This window comes from Harpia harpyja, chromosome 10 (assembly GCF_026419915.1).
Source record: "Harpia harpyja isolate bHarHar1 chromosome 10, bHarHar1 primary haplotype, whole genome shotgun sequence".
NCBI classification, from domain to species: domain Eukaryota; kingdom Metazoa; phylum Chordata; class Aves; order Accipitriformes; family Accipitridae; genus Harpia; species Harpia harpyja.
Genome location: NC_068949.1, coordinates 4,722,043 through 4,741,649, shown reverse-complemented (window position 1 = coordinate 4,741,649; position 19,607 = coordinate 4,722,043). Strand labels below are relative to the sequence as shown.

General features: G+C 45.7%; 2 protein-coding genes and 1 long non-coding RNA gene across 4 annotated transcripts in view; 1 reads left to right on the top strand and 2 right to left on the bottom strand.

Annotated features, from left to right (window-relative positions):
- Window positions 1–3,974: 3,974 nt before the first annotated feature.
- On the bottom strand, window positions 3,975–7,239 carry LOC128147247 (uncharacterized). Its single transcript, XR_008236975.1, has 2 exons — window positions 7,009–7,239; window positions 3,975–4,417 (listed from the first exon to the last, which is right to left on the bottom strand). It is a non-coding gene; the product is annotated as an uncharacterized LOC128147247 (long non-coding RNA).
- TACR2 (tachykinin receptor 2) lies at window positions 4,009–13,888 on the top strand. Its single transcript, XM_052799679.1, has 5 exons — window positions 4,009–4,427; window positions 7,979–8,173; window positions 11,408–11,564; window positions 12,171–12,367; window positions 13,693–13,888. The coding sequence occupies exons 1-5, from the start codon at window positions 4,024–4,026 to the stop codon at window positions 13,886–13,888; spliced, it is 1,149 nt and encodes a 382-aa protein (XP_052655639.1). The 5' UTR covers window positions 4,009–4,023.
- Window positions 13,889–16,353: 2,465 nt separating this feature from the next.
- HK1 (hexokinase 1) overlaps window positions 16,354–19,607 on the bottom strand; it is a 50,182-nt gene continuing 46,928 nt past the window's right edge. For both annotated transcript variants that reach the window (XM_052798513.1, XM_052798514.1), the window contains one exon: window positions 16,354–19,577. In XM_052798513.1, the coding sequence (XP_052654473.1) occupies window positions 19,433–19,577 (145 nt within the window). In that variant the 3' untranslated portion in view covers window positions 16,354–19,432. The remainder of the gene's footprint in view (window positions 19,578–19,607) is intronic.

Genomic DNA, 19,607 nt, shown 5'->3' with positions numbered 1-19,607 from the left:
GCATTCATCCTCTAAAATATCAACAACTTCAGCTTTGAGACAAATTTGCAAATATCCCTGACACTTACCAATGGCGTGCAGGCTGGAAATCCCATCGCATATCGTGTAAGTGCTGGGAATTAGAGTCTACCACAGGTTATTCATGTCTCACAGGCATTGTTCACATCCAAACATGTTCCTGTCACTTACGCTTTTTCCTTGTTTGTGTATTTAACTGAATTAATAGTTTTGGTTCGACTGCCCTAATGCCTTACCTTGTCCTTCACGCTCTGATTTCTGCAAATAAAATTTCAGGGCACGACTGGCTGAATGGGGAAGCTGATTACCAGGAGTGTCCATTTTCCTGTTGTTCTCACTCTGAACTGAGCCAATACGTCAAAACAGGTTCCTGTTATGAAACTGTATGAAAATAATTGAATAATCCTTTTCTTTGTCTGAATCCCAGACTTTGTCTAGACAATGAAATGGCAAGATTTCTGGATATGATTGGTACAGTTTAGCAGTAAACAGTGGTTTAAAGTAAGATGTTATGAATTGCCTGCGGTGCTGAGGGTCCTTCTTGGTTGCGCTCTCTCCGTCTCAGCCCGGTGCAGCACGGAGCTGCAGTTTTCCAACCGAGAGTTTGGCATCTCCGCCAGCATCGAGGCAGATCGTGCATTATAGCATCTGCTCCCGAGACCATCCAATGGCTCAGCTAGCAGTGGTTTTGTTCATGTTAAGGATCAGTAACTTCCACATTTCCTTCCTGACCTCCAGGGCTACCAGGGTGGTTGCAAGTGTATACAAGGCATGGTAGATCCCACGGACAGTCTTCAAAAGCTGTGGTCTGCAGAGCGTTTGACCCAGGGCTTTAGGAGATCTGCGGAAAAGGAAAGTGAACCTGCAACCTAGCCCTGCATCAAGGAGCGTCAAAAAGACCCTAAGCTTTTCAGAGCTACCAGCAGCATTTTTGCTGCTTTCTGCCAGCCCACGCTGCGCTGATAAAGCTGGAGTCTGGCTGCATGTTGCCCGACCCAAGGTGGATGCTCATGGTCCTCACGTCCCGCTCTCAGAGCTGTTCCCTGCACAAAGGTCCTTCCTCCCAAAACAGACTCCGGCGGGCAATACAATTAAAGGCTCTACTGCCTGTATTACCTTGTATTATTTTTCCAAAACACAAAATACACTTTACTCACCCTTCCTGACCTTCCAGACACACATCTTTTGTTTGCATCTCTCACCCTTTGCTCAGGCCTGGAATGGGTGACTCAGCACGGTGACATTTGGCCTTGAACAATCCTGCCCATAATAAAAACAACAGTGAAACCAGCCAAACCCAAAACCCCTGCCCTCAGATAGCCCCTTTTGCCCGGTATAACTCCAAAATCATTGGGGAGGTGGGTTTTGCCCACAGTCCCACGCAACTGTGTGTTTCCTGAGGAATTTGGAGCCTGCCTTTGTAAAAAATCGCGCCAGTTTGCAAGTCAAAAGGCCGACAGCACACGTTACGTCGCTGGCCAGGCTCCAGGACGATAACCTTGTCAAGGCACAACCAGCAAACGAATAAAAGGTGTGGGTGTCTATAACCGAAAGCAAGTCCTTGCTGACTTGTACGATGAAATGTTGACCAAAGGGTGGCTGCTCTCCGATTAGAACCCGAGTTAACACATCAGGGACTGGGGCAGATTGTTCAGAAGGAGGTTCCTAGGAACTGTGGGCACCCTGACCATCTTCAAAGTCAGCTGAGAGAGGTTATGGGTTTCACCATTGAAACATCAAAAAGTACAGTCCTTTTTCTAAGCGCTTGCTTATATTCTGCTTTCTATAACAAAGACTTATTAAGCACTTTAGCTGTGCTCTCAGCTAAACATACGGAGGTTTTTGCTCATATTCTCCTTGGAATTTTAAGAGATTTGAGAGAGACAAAGAAAAAAATCTGAAGAACACTATTAGCTGTTGAATTCGTATTGCAAATCATGAGCAGCCCTCCTGGACTCTATACAGAAAGTGGAAGGTTCATAAGCTGTTTAATGAGGTGTCAGTGGAAGACTTTCGAGAAGTGCCTGGAACAGCTTTGCAATACATATGAGAAGATATATACAAGTGTATTTTTGCAGTTTCTCAGTAGGGAAGTGAGTGGGATTACCTGTAGGGAAGACCATCATGAGGGGAAGGAGATATTACACATAATACTACAGGTATTAATTTCTAAAAAAACAACACTTGGGTAATACCGTATCAGAGAAGACCTCTTTTAAAGACTTGCGGTCGTTAGGTGATGGGTTAACTGAAGGCTCCCTCCAGAAATTAATGAAGCAACGAAAGAGTCCAGGCTGAGCTGGTGGAAAGGATCCTGAACCAATAAATACTGCCCCGTTACAGGGGAGCCTGGCACAGCTGCAGCTCCAGCAACTACAGGAGCTGGAAAATTACTGCCATCCCAGGAGTTTTTTCCTTTATGTTACTTTCTGAATCCTGAAAACAGGCTTTAATATCTGAAAACAGGTTTTAATACCTGAAACGCTTTCAGCTTCCAGCAGAGTAGGCACAAGCCAGTGCCAAGTACTCTTTGAAATCTCAGCCTCAACACGTTGCTTATGTTTATGTCCTTTACTGCAAAGCTGACAGCAAGCAAGAGCACTGTGATCTGAGCAGAGACGAGACTCGGGGGTTCCCCTTATCTGTCAGGACCAGATACTCCTTCTTGCATGCATGAGGTCAATAAGTTTCTACAGCACACACTGGGAAAGGGGATGCAGCGGTCCGAAGGGGGAATGCCCCTCGTTTAGCACCTCAGCATCACGGAACGTGGAGGCTGGGAGCTGAGGCTCCTCTGGATGTTTCTGTACTAGAGAGCAGCCAGAGAAGGATTTCTGGAGCTCCGGATGAGATCCTGGGTGCCAACTTCCCACTGAAGCCTCATTAGAAATCCCAGCTCAGGTCTGGCCTTCACAAATGCCTCTCTCCTGGCATTATTCGCTGGCAACTCTTCAAGCACCAACAGGACATGTTGATGTAATTTAAATAAATTAAATCATACCAAATCTACTAAATATGGCTGGTCATATTATAAAGGGCAGTCACCATTAAGTAAAACACATAAAAAAAATGCAGATAAGCCTCCAAATAGTTGCAGAGAGCAAGACCATCTTGCTAAAATTGCGCCAAATATATTTTGTTTCTTTCTTGCTACGAGAGCTCGCAGGAAGCCAGGGAGGGTCCTGGAAACGCAAGGATTGCAGGACTGGTAAACCTGGCAAAGTAGCTACCCTTGCATTTAAGCCTGTAAAATCCTGACATAGCAGCATGTCCATTTCAGAGGTTATTTCAAAACAGAGAGGGGGGGGGAAATGTTTGAAGTACCACTTTGCTATGTTTGATTTGATGTCAAATTGGTTGTTTAGTTTTTGCCTGCAAGAGACTCCACCTCCTTTCAAAGTTCCCTTAAACCTTGTAGATAATTTATCCCAGTACGGCTCCTGCCTCGCACTTAACAGTTACACAGGCAAAGAAAACCAAACGTTCTCAGTCCTGCTGAAGAGGATTCAGATACCTGGTGCCTTGGAAAACCGCTGCCCTGAAAAAGAAGGATTTCCACTTGGATTGAAGCGTTCTCTGGCTTGATACTTCCATTTGTATTTTCTTGGCCCTAAAAATAATCTAAAAGGAAGACATCGCCTCTCACGGACCTGGAAAACACCTTCCTCCCCTCCACCACCACCCCCTTTTTTTTTTTTCCCTTCCTTTTTTCTTTCTTTTTTAGAGGAAAAAGAAACTCAAGGGGGAGAGTTGTTCTTTAGTTTTTGCTCTTTGAGCATAGGTTAAAATGCCAGGCAAGGAGGAGGCCCTCGGTATCGCTCAACTCCTCCTCAAACTGCATTGCATCACTTGGAAAACAGGACGAGAGGACAGGAGATACCTCATCCCAATGCCTTTTTAACGGCACTTAGTCATATGCATGGGGATTCATAACACCAGCGTCTACTGCAAGAAAATGAACAGACGCCAGAAGATTTTATTTTACACTTAGCTGAAGAAAAAACCATGAGCACATTTTCCGTTTTAAATGCTAGCAACATTTCGCAGGCTGACTCCCTCGAGGACAGTAGCAATTGGACAACGGTAACCCAGTTCACCCAGCCAGGATGGCAAATCGCTTTGTGGGCTATCACTTATTCCTTCATTGTTATCACATCCATCGTTGGCAACGTCACCATCATCTGGATTATTCTTGCGCACAGGAGAATGAGGACTGCTACCAATTACCTCATCATTAATTTGGCTCTTTCGGATTTGCTGATGTCTGCTTTCAATACCATCTTCAATTTTATTTACGCCAGTCACAACGTCTGGTATTTTGGCGAGGAATTCTGCAGGTTTCAGAACTGGTTCCCCATCACCGCAATGTTTGTGAGCATTTACTCCATGACAGCCGTGGCTGCAGAGAGGTAAGAGGTGAATGGAGAAGATAAGGTCCGAAAAGTCCATTGTAAGTTATAAAAAAAAAAAAAAAATCATTGCAATACTTTGGGCAATTGGCCCCCACCTACCGTGTCATGTGCCTTATCAGCAAAGTGGGAGGAGTGCCAGGCAAATAGACTATGGGGTTAGATGCTAGTTCTGGCATGAAAGGAAGGCTCTTCTGTTTTATCCCTGGTCTGAATCACACCCAAATCTGTAACAAGTGGAAGTGGCTGGTATTTTATTGTTCCCATGTTACTGATCATAAACCGTTTCCCAGTCATCCTGCAAACTCATATTTTTTTAACCAGTAGAAAGAGCAATCATTTGGACAGAGCTGGAGCAATACGAATATGCTGCGGGATGCTGAAAGTCTCAGCATCCACAATCCCGCTTATGAGTCCAGCAAACCACCAGAAATAATGGGAAACAGATCAGAAATGGCAGAGTCTGCTCCAATAGTTCACAAGAATGACTTGTTCCAAGAGGGAGGAAAGTAATTACAGTGATTTTATTTGACTTCTGAGGTAATTTGGTATTTTCATAATACACTCTTACGTCTGCCAAGTCTCTTTTACTCGAGCTTAAATTTGTGGAGTCTGAATGTGTTTACAGCTCATTGTTAAGTAGCGTGATGCTGTTTTTCTTTTTACTAGAAAGTGGCCAAAAGGCCATGGGAATTTCCTCTCTTAAAGGCAATGGCATGTAAAAGAGGTAGAGGACCTTAAACTCCCTTCTAGGCTCTCTGCCCTCTTCCCTCCACCTTCCCGTCCTCCCTCCGTCTCTTCCTTTCTCTGCCTGGCGCTGGGAACGTGTGTATCTTCTCCATCCTATGTCCCTGCCGCAACCCCACAGCGAAGGTCTTCCCCCGGGCAGCCGGACCCGGTGTCCAGAAATACCTGGCGGCTCTTTATCAAGCCTTCCTGTTGACTTTGCAGTTTCCGTCGAGTTTCCTCCGTTCCTTATCGAGCGCACGTATCCACGAAGGGCCCTTCCAGCTCCCTCGGGAGCGGAGCCAGCGTCCCTCTGGAGCCATCTGAAAAGCATTGCTCCGTGAGTCATTGGGGTCGCTTTCGTAACTCCCGTCCCCGCTCGCAGCTCAGTTCACCCCGGCACACCCAGGGAAGCAAGCGATAGACAAAGCAAACCAGATAAACAAACTAGCAGGAGAAAGAAGGCTTTGCCCCACGTGCACGTAACGCCCACTGCAACCTGCACGGGAGCTGGGGATACAGTCCGGCGCAGGGCAGTGGCCCCTGCGGTCACTGGAAGGATCGCTAATAAGCACAGGGATGAGCGATGTGTTTCTCAGCCTGCAGTTGTCCAGATGAAAGCCAATCCCTATTTAGAAGCAATGGCAGCTCACTTTTAGACTCGAATAGTCTTTTGCTGTTTCTGGCTTTAAATCAAGGGTTGTTGGTAACTGCTATTTTACACATGTGGTCTGTCAAAGATTGTTTGGGGTTTTTTTAAATAAATCCATGTCAGCCTGTCTGCATGCCTCCCTAGTCTTGTTCCTTGGGGACTTTTGGTGAAAGTACCTATAGAGCCAAAATCTCTTTAGTCACATGGCACAGATCAGAAAGAAAACTTGGCATCTCACTGCTAGCCATATTTAGCTATTCTTTGCTTAACCTTAAAATAGATCCTGACACTGTCTCCTGGAAACTCACGGCTTCCATTTATTGTTATGAGAACTTGCGTCCACTTGGGCTCCGTTGTTTAACTTCGAAGTTTCCTTTGAAGTGGTTTATTGTAAGGAAGGAGGCTAAGAAGTGACAGCTCTGTAAGTCATCTTTGTCTGCCGTGGAAAAGGCGCTGGCGATACTGCTCATCGTTGGGTTTAGGACTGCTCTGTTTCCCCGTTTCAAGCTGCTCTGCTACACAGAGCAGCTGTTTCCACCGCACGCTTTCCGCAGTGCTCCAGGCAGAAATGTAGTATATCAGCTCAAGTTACACTCCAGTTAGCAAAGTCTCCTAGGCCCTCTTTAGAAAGTGTACAAGAGTGTCCGAAATTCAGCTTGTTCTGTCTGCGGGGAACGAGGACCGGAGGAAGGGTGCCAGGAGCGTGGTCCGAGCATCCTGGGACGTCACAGGGAGCGGGGCATGGAGAGAGGGCACAGGGAGCACGAGTAGCAGGGGTGCAAAGGCAGCCCTGCCACACAACAAGAGCAGCCAGGAGATCTCAGCAGATTCAGTAAATCTCCCAACTTGCAGGAGCTCGCCTAAAAGCGTGGCTGGCCTCAGGGGTGCACCCCTGGCTGAGCCTGGCAAAGCCTCCACCCGGCAGCCCTGTAATACCTTCGGTGTCTGCAACACGGGCTGCTGCGGCAGCACGGCGGGTAGCACCGTTTATACCCACGACTTGCCGTTCACCGAGAACCACAGATCGTCGATTTGGGCACTTCTGTGGGCAAATATTCTGGAGAATATTCACCACTTGACTCCTTCCTGACCAGACTCAAGTATTGTATAATACTGCCTACGACGAGGTAAAGGAAAGCAAGGTGACATGAAAATTTTATAGCTAAATAAGGCTCTGCTGCCGTGCAGTTCTGGCTTACTTACCGTCTGTCCGTGCAGCCGCCCTGTGTCCTGCAGCAGCAGCCGGGCAAAGCTCCTTCCCAACGGCCTGGCCAAGAGACAGCACAGAGTTGGTCAGATTTTTGCTATGAAAACTAGAAGGCAATTGGCATTTTCCACTCTATTTTGCCTTTGTAACAACCATGACAAAGAGTACAGAAAGCATGACAAGAAATGCATAATTGATTATGTACTCATTACGACGCCATGCATTTCTACACGGGGAACTTAAAACCAGAGAGCGCCCCGGGCTTGCAAGTAATCTAATAGTCAGATGTGCCATGAGGGCTCTGAGCAGGTGTGGGACAAAAGGGTCAGCCTTTCCCTTCCACCGCAAGCACAAATGTGTGAACATTTACAGGCAGAGGTGGATGGCACAAGAGTTTCCATGGCTAAAAATCAGTGGGGAAAAATTCAGGGGAAATGATACTCGAGACCCCCGTCTGCTGTTGTGATAATACAGGGCGTCAGAGGAGACTGACATCATTAGGGGGAAACAGAGTGTTTGGGGGTTTTTTTGGTGGAGGAAGGAGAAAAGGGCATGGTATTATACAGTGCATAACTCCAAACTAACATGAACAGTTCACAGCATAAAATTTCAGACCAAACACATAAAGCATTTGAAGAATTGATCTTTTAAAAAAGAGAAAAAAAAAAAGAAAAATTCAAAGTGAGGGGAATACTTGCGAAGACCATATGTGGAATGCATAGATGTCTCTCTCCTCCTCACACCAGAAGCATCCATCCACATGGGTTTAATATATTCTGCCCTAAGACTTGCAATCATTCTCTTCAGAAAGGATTTAGCTCCTTCTAATTAATTATAGCCTGGAGCCTATCAAAACGTCTCTATAAATAAAGGCCACTATACCGTCCTGGTGAGTTTTTATACTTGCTATATTTGTTGTATAGTTTACCAATGCAACTGTAAAAGCATTACCTATTTTTCTTGCAGGTACGTGGCAATAATTCATCCCTTCAAGCCCAGGCTCTCTGCTGGAAGCACCAGCATCATCATAGGGATAATCTGGCTAGTAGCATTTGGGCTCGCCTTCCCGCAGTGTTTCTACGCCGAGATCATGATGGACAACGGAACGACAAAATGCATCGTCGTCTGGCCTGATGACGTCGGATCCAAGCACCAGCTCACGTAAGAGACATGAGAAAACTCCCAATTCATGCAAAAGTTAACTAGAAAATTAATTTCATCTCCAAACTGTTGGCTACAGGCAGTACTGAGAGAGAGGGCAAGGGGGAACCATGCAGCAGGGGAATACGGGTCTGGGGCAGCCCATCTAAGCTCAGTTTAAGCCATCTGTGGAAAAAGCTGCCAGGTGCTCATGGCTAAGGGTGAAGAAGGGTGATGTGCCATCCTCCCCTGCTTTGAAAACTGGTTATAAGATCTAGAAACCCTAGGTACAGGGCTCGGTGGATTTAAGAGAAACCAGAGCGAAAAGTCTCTCAACAAGCAATAAATCCTGGTTCCAAAGATTTTGGATTTTCTCCCTCTGTCAGGCAGGAAGAAACTGGGTATGGTTAATGCTGAGAAGCCACATAATTAGCTAAAAATTATGCTGCTCTTTGTGGGGAAAAAGAAAGGAGGAAGAAAAAAAAAAAAAAAAAAAAGGAGGAGCATGTTTCAAACATCCTAAGGTTTTATAGACTGACTTATCTGGGCACACATCTGCGCTCCCAAAAGCTCCTAACCCTCACAGCAATTTCCTCCTGCTTTAAAGCAAGATTGTTTAGACAGATGAAACAAGCCATACCCTGCTTTTAGGGGATCTGCTGTGATTAATCATTATTCAAAGCACATGATACACACAGCAGTTTGAGAAATTTATCAAGCAAAACATATTTATGTGAAGTAGTAATGGAAGAGCTGCAGAAAAGGAACAAATCAATTAAAAAAATGGAAACAATTTTTCAAACCAAAACCAAGTGCTAAACTCCCCACGTCCATTCTTCACTGTGAACGCTTTTGCCCAGCTCCATGCACCAGGGACATTTTTTCCTTCTCAGTCTTCACCACTGGCAGACAGCTGGATGCCTCCTACATTTAGTTACTACAAAACTAACTGGTTTTCACACTCCTATGTGCCAAGTTCCAGGAGCTTCATGTAAGTTTGGCCAAGCTGCAGCATATTCAGCCACTGGCGGCCAGTTGTCCCTGGTCCCCAGAGTCACAGCAGAGCAAAGAGTAAAATCAAGCTCGCATCATGTTGGCTGATGTTCCTCCCAGCGCTCCTTGGTTGGCACCCCATGGCACATGCTGGGGAACACAGTGTGCCAGGCTCCTGTCAATTGAGAAGGAGGGATAGTAGATAATCACTTACATATAAGTCACTGATGACTATTTTATTCAGATAAAAAGCGTGACGTTTATCCCTCCCGCATCCGCGGTTTGGGAAGGATTGAAACAAGAGTTTCCCAGCATGCTGACAAACTCTCTGTGGGCTGGAAAGGCTGGTCCTGAACACGGCAAATAAGGGGGCAGGTTCTTTCTGGGATGCCCAGCTGAAGAGCAGCAGCTCCCAAACACGATACATCACTTCATTCACCAGCTTGGTCTCCCTCAACAGCCTCAGATTTGCAGGTTTCGGTAGCTCTCCTAGAAAGGAAGTTGGAAGCAGCGCTCCCCAGAAATCATCTTGAGTGATGGATCTGTTGGGACAGATGCCTGCAATACAGACCAGGGAGAAAAAGGCACGTGCAGCCATTCATGTGCTAGTCCAAACATCAAGGAAAAGAAATACTAAGAAACTCAAAGGAAAAACAAAGACATGGAGAACTGGGTTCCTCTCTTGACTGTGGGTCCTCCAAATCCTTTGTAGTTGAGTAAAACCAGCCTTCAAGATTTCTAGAATTCAGAACAAAGAAAAATCCTTTTCTGCAGGAAAACCATGTATAATTATGCTAGAAAAAAAGTAAAAAGAACAACCACCAAACAATGCACTACTGTGACTGCCAGTGCCTGAGAAATATGGGATATGAAGGGACTGAATTTGTAGAAGTTTAACCAAAATAAAGAACCTTAACCACTGAGAATTTTTTTTCAGGTGACAGGTTAACTTTGCAGCAAAATAGCAAAACTACAAGACTAAAAGTTTCTTTTCGCCATGTGCTCAAGCTTAGGCTCCCATCCTCTCCTCCTTCTCCCAGGGTGGGAATTCTAAAAGAGCTTTGCTGAGCTCCACACTTGGTATTAGACCTTCAAAAGAGATACGGCTCTGAGGACAACTGGGAAGGGTGGCAAACAGGCAGGGACAAACTTGCCACATTTCATAAATATAGTATTTTGTTAGGCGCAGCCACCGCTCGGATATTTGGAACCACCCCAAGGAGCAAACACCACCGAGTGCCCCGACACCCATTTTGAGAGCGCTCCGCAAAGCAGTTGACCCCGCTCGCTAATGCAGCGAGTAACTCCGGAGCACTGTCATACTGAGAAAGACTGTTTGCACCCAGCCTTTTGTGGTCATTGCCGGCAGCGTGTGCCAGAGCCCTCCTGCCTAATCCTAGTTTTTATACTGTTTATGTTAATTTGACAGCTGCTGTAACCAAGTGAGCAGGTTGTTCCCTCCCCATAAATGGTGTTTGCTTAAAATAATCAAACCCCGGCGTGAGGCAACCAGCAGAAGCGTGTGGGGTAATGTGGAAAGCTAGGAAGGGCTGAGCTAAAATACAGCCGAAGGAGATGCCAGCACTTTCGTCTGGAGCAGTAACCAAGTAGCCTGTTGGTGATACATAATTGTGCGTGCGCACACAAATAAAACCAGCCAGCAATGCAAATACAGCAATGACTGCCACTCACTTTCCGCACGCTATAAGCGGGCAATCTTCCTTCCTCACTATCTGCAGAGTCTTCCCTGCCAACTTTGTGCACCCTGTTAGCAGCCAGCTACATTTTGCAGTCCCTGATCCAGGTGTTTTCACTGTTGCTGAATTAAGCTGTTGGCACTACTGCATTTTTTGAGTTACTCTGTAGCTTTTGGAATATTCCTTTTCCATATCTGTGATTTAAAGGTTCCTATTTTTACAGCCACAAGTCTCAGACATCTCTCTTTCCTGGCTGCAGTGGGATAGCAAAGTTCAGAGCAGGTGGCCGTGGACTGTAACCCTCTGATAAAACATAAATGATATTACTCTGTCTTGAAAGAGCAGTGAATCCAAGTCCAAGGACTAATCATCCCAACACAAGAGAGATGGGCTTTTGCTGTTTACGGAAGTCCCTGTAATGATGTTTGTAGGCAAAATTTCTGCTTCTTCATCCTTTGGGGTTGAAGTTAACGGGAGCCAGACATACATGTCCAAAAGACAATTTCTGGAAGAGCCCTTCAAGAGACATACTGACTATGAAAATGTGCTTGTTCTTCTTTTTCAGGTATCACATTGCAGTGATCGTGTTGATTTATTTACTGCCTTTAATGGTGATGTTTGTCGCATACAGCATTATAGGAATTACTCTGTGGAGCAACGCGGTTCCAGGCAACCACCTTAACAGAGTCCGCTACGAACACCAAGTTAATGCCAAAAAAAAGGTCAGAAGTGAAACTTAAAAATAATTACCCTCAGCACACCAGCCCTGCTGGCTCCAATTCCAAAACGGAGCTTGCATTTAATAGAGAATCTTGTGGGATTGGGCATGAAAGGTTGACAAAATATTTTGGGCCAGGGTAAAGGGCATCACCCAGCAAATATGAAAAAAATGGTGATCTACACGCACGAGCCAGCCTCCAAGGAAGAAAGGCTCACATTGGTAGGCAGCAGGCCAGTTCCCAGCAGTCCTTAGAGAGTAAAGCCTGGCGTCCAGTGAATCTGCAGGTTGCAGGATAAACCAGGAAAAAGCTCTGGACAAGGTGGAGAGGTTTCAGCATAACAGCAGTTATCGCATTTCCCTCCGATGCAGATGCAAGCAGTTCCTCTGCAGAAAGTGCACTCAGTGCACCGGGATACACTTGCTCTAAACTCTCTCCCTGTTCCCAGTTTCCATCACCAGGGCTGGTTTCTTTGCCATAGCAGCCCAGGTCTACATACCAGACAGCACTTCAGGAGGGCAAAACAGACCCAAAACAAAAGCAGCATTTCCCATTCCCCCAGCGATCACCCAGAGGCCCAGGAATAACACACTGGTTTTGTTTTCCTAGTTTGTGAAGACCATGGTGGTAGTTGTGATCATTTTTGCTGTCTGCTGGCTGCCCTATCATATATACTTCATCCTGGGGAGCTTCAAGGAAGACATCTACCAGCAGAAGTACATTCAGCAGGTTTATCTCGCAATCTTTCTCCTTGCCATGAGTTCGACGATGTACAACCCCATCATATACTGCTGTCTTAACCAAAGGTGAGTAGCGTGCGCACGTGTGCACAGAGAAAGCGAAAATCTCCATCTGAAAAAGCATGAATCTCCAGAGGTGAGAACAACTGTGATTTTCAACTGCAGTCCATAGGCCGAGCAGACAAAGTTAATTGATACTCTGCTAATAATGTGAGATGAAATCTCTGCGAGTGAGATTTTAACTCAACCCTTAAGATTTTCTGCCTCTGAATAAAGCGCAGGCAGCAGGCGTACGATCAGCGCAGCCACATTTGCACCCGTTTCCACACGCGGGCTACCTTATTTCCAAAAAAGGAGGAATGAATCTGTAATCCCTGCAACACATCTGCTGACCTAATGCTGGGCTGGCTCGGTCACCTGCTCCTCCCAGGCCACCCAGCCGCAGCGCAACCCTGAGCCCCCCACGCAGGCACTGGGCTCACCCCCCCCATGGGGAGCAGAAGTAGCCCACGGGCGACCTGCCCAAAGTCCCATCTGGGCACGCTGCCACGAGTGAGCGAGCGAGCGGCTGGGACAGCGCAACCCCATCATGCCAAGAGATGTCTCTCTTGCTCTGTGCTGAGAACGGGCTACTCTCGGGACGCTGGTGTGGCCGAACGCTGAACGTGGGATGCTGCTCTGGCTGCCCTGCAGATCTCCGTGCCAAATCCTGCCTTCGCATCCCTCTGCCAGACCTCTCCCTAACCCGCATCTCTCTTCAGCCCAGCTGCGTGCACAGTGAGCTTTAGGGGTAATAAATGGTTTAGCGGCACACCTCCTCCAGCACCTCCAGTGCCGTTTCACTGGAATTCCACCAGCAAAACGCCTAACTCCAGAGCAATGCTAGGAGGCTCAAGCCTTGACAGCGTTTCAAACAGCCCGTAAGCTCGCAAACAAGGCAGTTTTGCAGCCCATTCAGCCAATCTACATTTAATGTGAAACACACAAAAGCATCCTCCTCTCTCAGAAAGGAGACAGCTTCCTCATTTAATTACTCATGTTTTTTTAAAAAGCTTCCAGGGGGTAAACATACGTATTTTCCTCAGACGCTCTCCTTCTCACAAATGCTGTTATCAGCATGGTCGACACCATCTACTGAGCGCATCAAACATCCTGCCGTTTCACTGATCTTATATATTTACTTAAAATAATAAGGATATCTAATCATAAACTCCTATTGCTCTTCCCTCCATGGTTTTATACATTTAGCTCGTCACCTCACTCCTTTGATTGCCATAGAAATTTTTTATTGCCACGGTCATTCAGAGGTAGAACCAAGTCATGCATTTGTTCTTTCTCTGTGCAATTAAAAAGATCATTTCACCATTTAATCTCTTTTCTTACATTTACAGGTTTCGTTCTGGGTTCAAATTAGCCTTCCGGTGGTGTCCGTGCATAAAAGCAACTGAGAAAGACAAACTTAAACTTACAACCCCATCTCTTTACCAGACAACCCGTAGGAAGTCAAGAACAACAAGTTTCAACACAGAAACTCAACTGAATGAGAAAGAGAAAACATCATTTACCCTCACCCAGCTAATGCTTTGATTTTCTCCTCCCGGTTCTGGCTCTATCCTAATACACCATTTCAAGGCAGCAGATTTGTAGAAGCCCAAGGCAGGTCTTTTTTTCTGGAGCAACTGTTTCCTATGGGACTTTTTCAGATGCCATCAGCATTGAAACCAGTCTGCTGATAATACTAATATCCACATAGGTCCAAGTATCACCCAGCTATGGATGCAAGTTCAGCCCTCCCTTACACCAACAACTGCAATACAGAACAGAAAGATTTTGCCCATAAGGTCAAAAAAAGCAGCGAAGTAGACCTGAGGCAGTGCCAATCAGTAGAATATCAATTATTCTCTTCCAGATAGCGATCTCCTTTCTGTTCCACAAAGACACTTAAATCTGGAAAAGAGGTGATGGAGCAGAAAGGCTGGGGCACATCTGGCCTGGTCTGGATGGACCCTCAGGGCTGTGTAGGTGGCAAAGTCCCATGGCTCAGCAGCCCCAAGGCGGACAAGACTGTGAAGCAAAACTTGTTTAGAACAAAGGCAAATACTAACACATCCAGACTGAAAAGCCCGCCCTGCAAATTTTCTGAGTTCTGGGATTTTCATGCCTGCATTTTCACCAGTACCATCTCTCATCAGTTGAAAGCGAGAAACAGTTCCTTAAGATGGCATCATTGCATGGATTTCTATAACCTTGCACCAAAATACGATGTCATTTTCCTATTAAACTGCACCCAAGCAATTCTTCCAACTTCACATAGTTAATTGTGCTGCCTAATTTGGAGAGCGAGGCTCTCTGAAAAGTCAGTAGCCAGGTGTGGGATGCTCACTGGCTTGGTCAGGGCTCATAGATCCAATCTGAATCCACCTCCTTTACCTCCTCTTGGTCTTAACCACAGTCTGACCCATTGCTGTCTTTTCCCAAATAGTCCCTTCATCTTCCCTTTCCAGACTTACCCCATATTTATCATCACTGTCCTTCTCTTCTCAGATATGAAAATAAAGGCTGAAATATGTCATCTTCAAAGCCTGAGGCATTATGTGCAGGCATGCAAAACAGGAGAAGCTGAAATATAAACATTGTATAAAAGTAATACAGCATTTAATACTGGTGTGGTAAGTAGCACCTCACAATCGCCTTTCGTGACAGGCTTGTATATAATATCACAGAGCCATACCTTAGCATACAAAAAGCTCCTACACTATCAACAAATCCAGTTATTCGAAATATTCCCCTTTTCTCTGTGAAAGCGAAACTACAAAGTGTTGCCAGACTTAAGTTCTGCAGCAAATTCAGAGAAAAGACTCGTGGCTTGAACTGAAAGAGCGCTCAGGGACATGATTTTCCCAAGTCTGTTTCAATACAGGAACCAGCAGATATATCTTCTCCACCTAATCTTCTTCACCTCCCTGGCTGCTGTGGAGAACAATTATGTTACACAGAGGCCCAACAAACTTGTTTCGCTAATGGGACAACAGAGCACAGGGCTATATGCCCTTCTTAAAAAGTTCATTCTTTTGAATCATTCCAGCAGGTAGTTTCTCACCTAGATGTTATCCGTCCAGCCCTCTTAACTGGCCAGCCCGCTGTTCTCGAGACTGCACTGCTGGGGTGCGCGCAGGACAGAGGGAGAGCAGTAAGAGGCATTTAGTTACAGACAACCACCACCAAGTCTTTCTTCCGAAGGGATTCAAAACAATTTGGGAGGGACGCTCTGCAAGGCAAACATCTCTGGGATCAGACTAGAGGTTGTAGACCCTTGCTCCGAGGAACTGAAGGACACCTACACACAGAGCTCACTATTTCATATACATAAGCTGTACCTCTCCCATGCCCAGCCGATGTGATTTTAAGGGCTTTAAACCCTTTAAATCCCGCAGCTTTCTAATGCGGATCTTTTTAGACCAAACAGGCCTATCTTGAGCATCCCATCTTCCATCACATCTTAACAGCCAGTCAGAGCCTATTTCAGATGCCCAAGAGTCACGCACGTGCTGGCAGCATCTCCCCTGTGCAGTCCCTGACAGGCACCGACATCTTCTGACAGCTCAAGGCATCTCTCCCTCATCTGGGTGCAGAAAGCAGAGGATGATTTCTTCAGGGTGCAAGCAAAACTCCCCGTGCCCTGAAGGACTCACACTGCAGATCCTGAGAAGTTTCTCCACTAGAAACAGCAACAGTTAGGAAAGCGGAGAAGCTCTGAGCCCTTGTTAGATACTGGAAGAAAAGGCATGCCAAGGCAGACTACATGATTTCCTGTGATATATGAGGTAACAGGAACACCATGCTCCATGGTAAATACATGCAATTCCTCATATAAATATAGACATGATTAAATACCACGCAGCAGTAAAACATCTCCGGGTCAGCGTTAAATCCCTCCTCCGCACAGTTATTTGTGCTCTAAGCAGCAACGCAGTCCCTGCAGTCAGTTAAGAAAAACATTTGAAGCATCTCATTTTTATGGTAGAGGAACGAACAAAAAGCACAGAACGGGGTTCAGAAGTTCAGAAACACTTTATTTTGCCTTCTGCTATTTTCTTAAGAAAACAAAACAAAACAAAGTCTGCTTGTTTTAAAACCCATTCAAAAGGCTTCTGAGAGAACCCCCAGATGAGTAAGGAGCGGATGACATTACAACAGTGGTATGCAAATGGTCTTTTCCCCAGGAAATATAAGATTTTTGTGTTCATATTGCAGTAATTACAGCTTAACAATTAAGAGGACTATGATTTTATTCACCAAGCCTAAAAGCTTTAAGTAAGACATCTCAGTCATTGCTTGGATAACATTGGAGACATTTCTTCCGACAGTTATATCTTGTGATTCACTTGGAACAGTTTCCTAGGGGTAAGAAGTAGTCTGGAAATGGAAATCCCACCAGGTCTCCCTTTGGAAAAGAACTGCCGTGTCTTATCAAGTACATCACCTATGGTCCACAGTAGGAAAAGTTGCGCTGTTAGAAACACAAACTCACTCCCTATTTGTTATGAGCTGGATCCAATAAACAAAGCGACCTATGCCAGCATCTCCAAAACTCACAGTCACCCTGAGACCAAGTTTAACTTCCACTTCTCATTCATCCTCTATCCTGCACTGAGCCTAGCCCTCAGATGCTGAAGAGCTCCAAACCCAGGTCCCCAGGCACAGCTCACACCACCCCTACAGCACTGCCCATGGCAGGCATAAGACTTGCAAATCTTCAAGCAATTAAAATGCAATGTGTCCCCTGTGCCCAAAAAGTTTCTCACCTTCTTCTGTCTCCCATTTGGGGTCATAGCTGCACATCAAGGTTGTCAGAGACTATTCAGGCTGTAACGTAAAATGTGTTATTGGAGAAGGACAACTTTAGGGTATGCAAAAGGGGCTTTCGTATACAACTCCAACACAGGACCTGCAAACCAGCGGTGTATGAGCACCTGACACTGTGATTCTGCAAACGTTAACCCTATGCACACAAGGAGCTTACGGACTCTGACATGCATCAGACTTCTGCGGGGACAAAGCGACTGTAATGTATCCGTCACTGTGTATCTGGCAAAGCCTAATATAATCACATTGGCTTTGGTGCAGTGGGCTGAGGTTTTCCTGCACTGCAGATGCACCCGGACAAGCTACATGGCCCCTAAGATTTGGGCGTTGTCAGCTCTGTGCCTCTGCTGAACTACATTAGGAAACACGAGGCATGGGGACCTGGGTGAAATCCACCCTGTTTGAATCTGACCCCGAATGCCCGGGAATAAAAACACACACACAAAACGCAGGCACCACTGGGATTAGGTTGCAGCTCTCCCTACACAATAGCTCTTCCCAAAGCACTAAGCCACCAGCCAACAGCACCTCTTCCAGAAAGAACCACTAAACACCAGTTAACGCACATCAAAAAAGTTTAATATTTTCACAAGTATCACGTAACACTAGTATCAGAGCTACTAGTGTGCAAAGTAAAAAGACTCTCTACCTTTGCAAAACCAGTTAGGCATGCAATTTTTCAGGTAGACACACACTTAAAGCTGCAATGACTGTTTGTGACTCACATGTTACTTTACAACATTCACTCACAGTGCACCATAATGCATATTGAAATGTTATCGATAGGTAGGGCAATCCAAATCTTAGGGGAGTGGAACGAGGACAAAGAGGAGTAGCCTGCAAATTTCCATCTACTTTCTGCAGGAAAAGGCAGCAGGGAAAACCATGCAGACATCTCAAATTCATTTTTGGTAGAAGAGCGGGAATTAAGGACTACTGTGTGGTCTCCCTCTTTGCAGAAAGTGGTGTGACTTGCAAATGTTATTCAGTGTTTGCCTTCCTAACTGCTTCTCAATTTAAGTAATGCAACTGCTATGCAAATATAATAATGGCATCGACTCGACAGAGAACAGGATACACCAAGTGTATATGATCTTTGTTGTTGTTTTAGTCCTTGGAATAAGCTGGGTCCGATTTTGGCTTTGTGGTTTGTTTAGTTTACGCACCCGGGTCCTCAAAGGCAAGATCAAAATCAAACCCTCGTATTCCTTTCTGATCACTAACTCTAGCTGAGTGTTTGTGTTTTGAGTGGCTGAGTATTAAAGATTAAAGCTTTGTATGGAAGCAAATACCCATTTAAGGCGAAAGACGGAAGTATACACATCCGAGTGACACTGTCCAGCTGCAGATTCAGTAGAACGGCAGCTGCAGTGCTCTGATCTAGACTAACAAGAAGAGATAGAAAATATTTTTTATAAGAACTCTTAAACAGAAGAATACAGCACAGCCCGTGTAGGGACCATAAATCTACCGATGCACAGCCCATGGAGGGACCATAAACCTACCGATTTCCCGGGTCTGGAGATTTGGATTACCCCAATCACCAACCACTTTGTTTTACTCTTTAGGGATTTCTTGCTGAAACGTGACAGATTTCGCCCAGTAACACAACACTATTCACAGAAGCAATGGGAAATACCAGTGGAACCAGATCTGTGGGACAAGGGCGTTTACTTTTACCATGACAGAACAGGCATCAAGGAAGCAAGTAAGTCGCATTGTCAAGTCCCACTATAGAGTTACGTGCGTGCACAGTGCTGACACACCATAATGTTTTCACAATCGCTTTAGACGAAACAACAGCAGGTAGATATGCAGGAGGGAACTGTTGCTTCTCCTTCACTAAAAGCATCAACACCCAGGTCTGGTGGTCAGCGTGCTGGCAGTGCGCTTAACAGGATGCTGCAAAGAACACATTTGGTACGATGCAACGGTAGCTCTCAACGCACATCACTTGGGGGCAATTTCATCTCAGACAACAACTGATTTTTGACAGCTGCAGAAATTATAGACTGATTTTTCCATGACCTACAGATGGGGAAGGTACCAACAAGGTGAATAAGAAACATGCAGATTGGGGTCCAGAAACAGGAGATATTATTAACAGCACACATTCTATCTTGTATCCTAATTTTTATGTCATTAGTTGTTTTTTTTTTTCCCCGATAAAGCAGTGAGTTCTGGGTTTTTACCAGTTCTGACTATGCAGTCGCTGCTTTATGAGAAAGTGCTCACAAGACAGAATCGGGGCTAGGATTGTGGAGTTCAGTTCTGCTCAGCATCACGAAGCCTGCATCCCACCGCTGTGATGAGCGCTGCCCCTTTCCCGCTGCCATCCTCTGACAGCAGGAAGGTCACGTCGCAGTTGGGTGCCAGGTCTTTGACTGTTTGGTGCATGATCCTTGAAAAGCTGTGAAAGGAAACAACGGCAGTGGGTGAG

Excerpts from the sequence above, each read along its gene's own strand:
- TACR2 (XM_052799679.1), top strand. The coding sequence starts at position 4,024 with ATGAGCACATTTTCCGTTTTAAATGCTAGCAACATTTCGCAGGCTGAC. Across the intron at positions 4,428-7,978 it reads ACAGCCGTGGCTGCAGAGAG|GTACGTGGCAATAATTCATC; the intron begins GTAAGAGGTGAA and ends TTTTTCTTGCAG. Across the intron at positions 11,565-12,170 it reads AAGTTAATGCCAAAAAAAAG|TTTGTGAAGACCATGGTGGT; the intron begins GTCAGAAGTGAA and ends TTGTTTTCCTAG.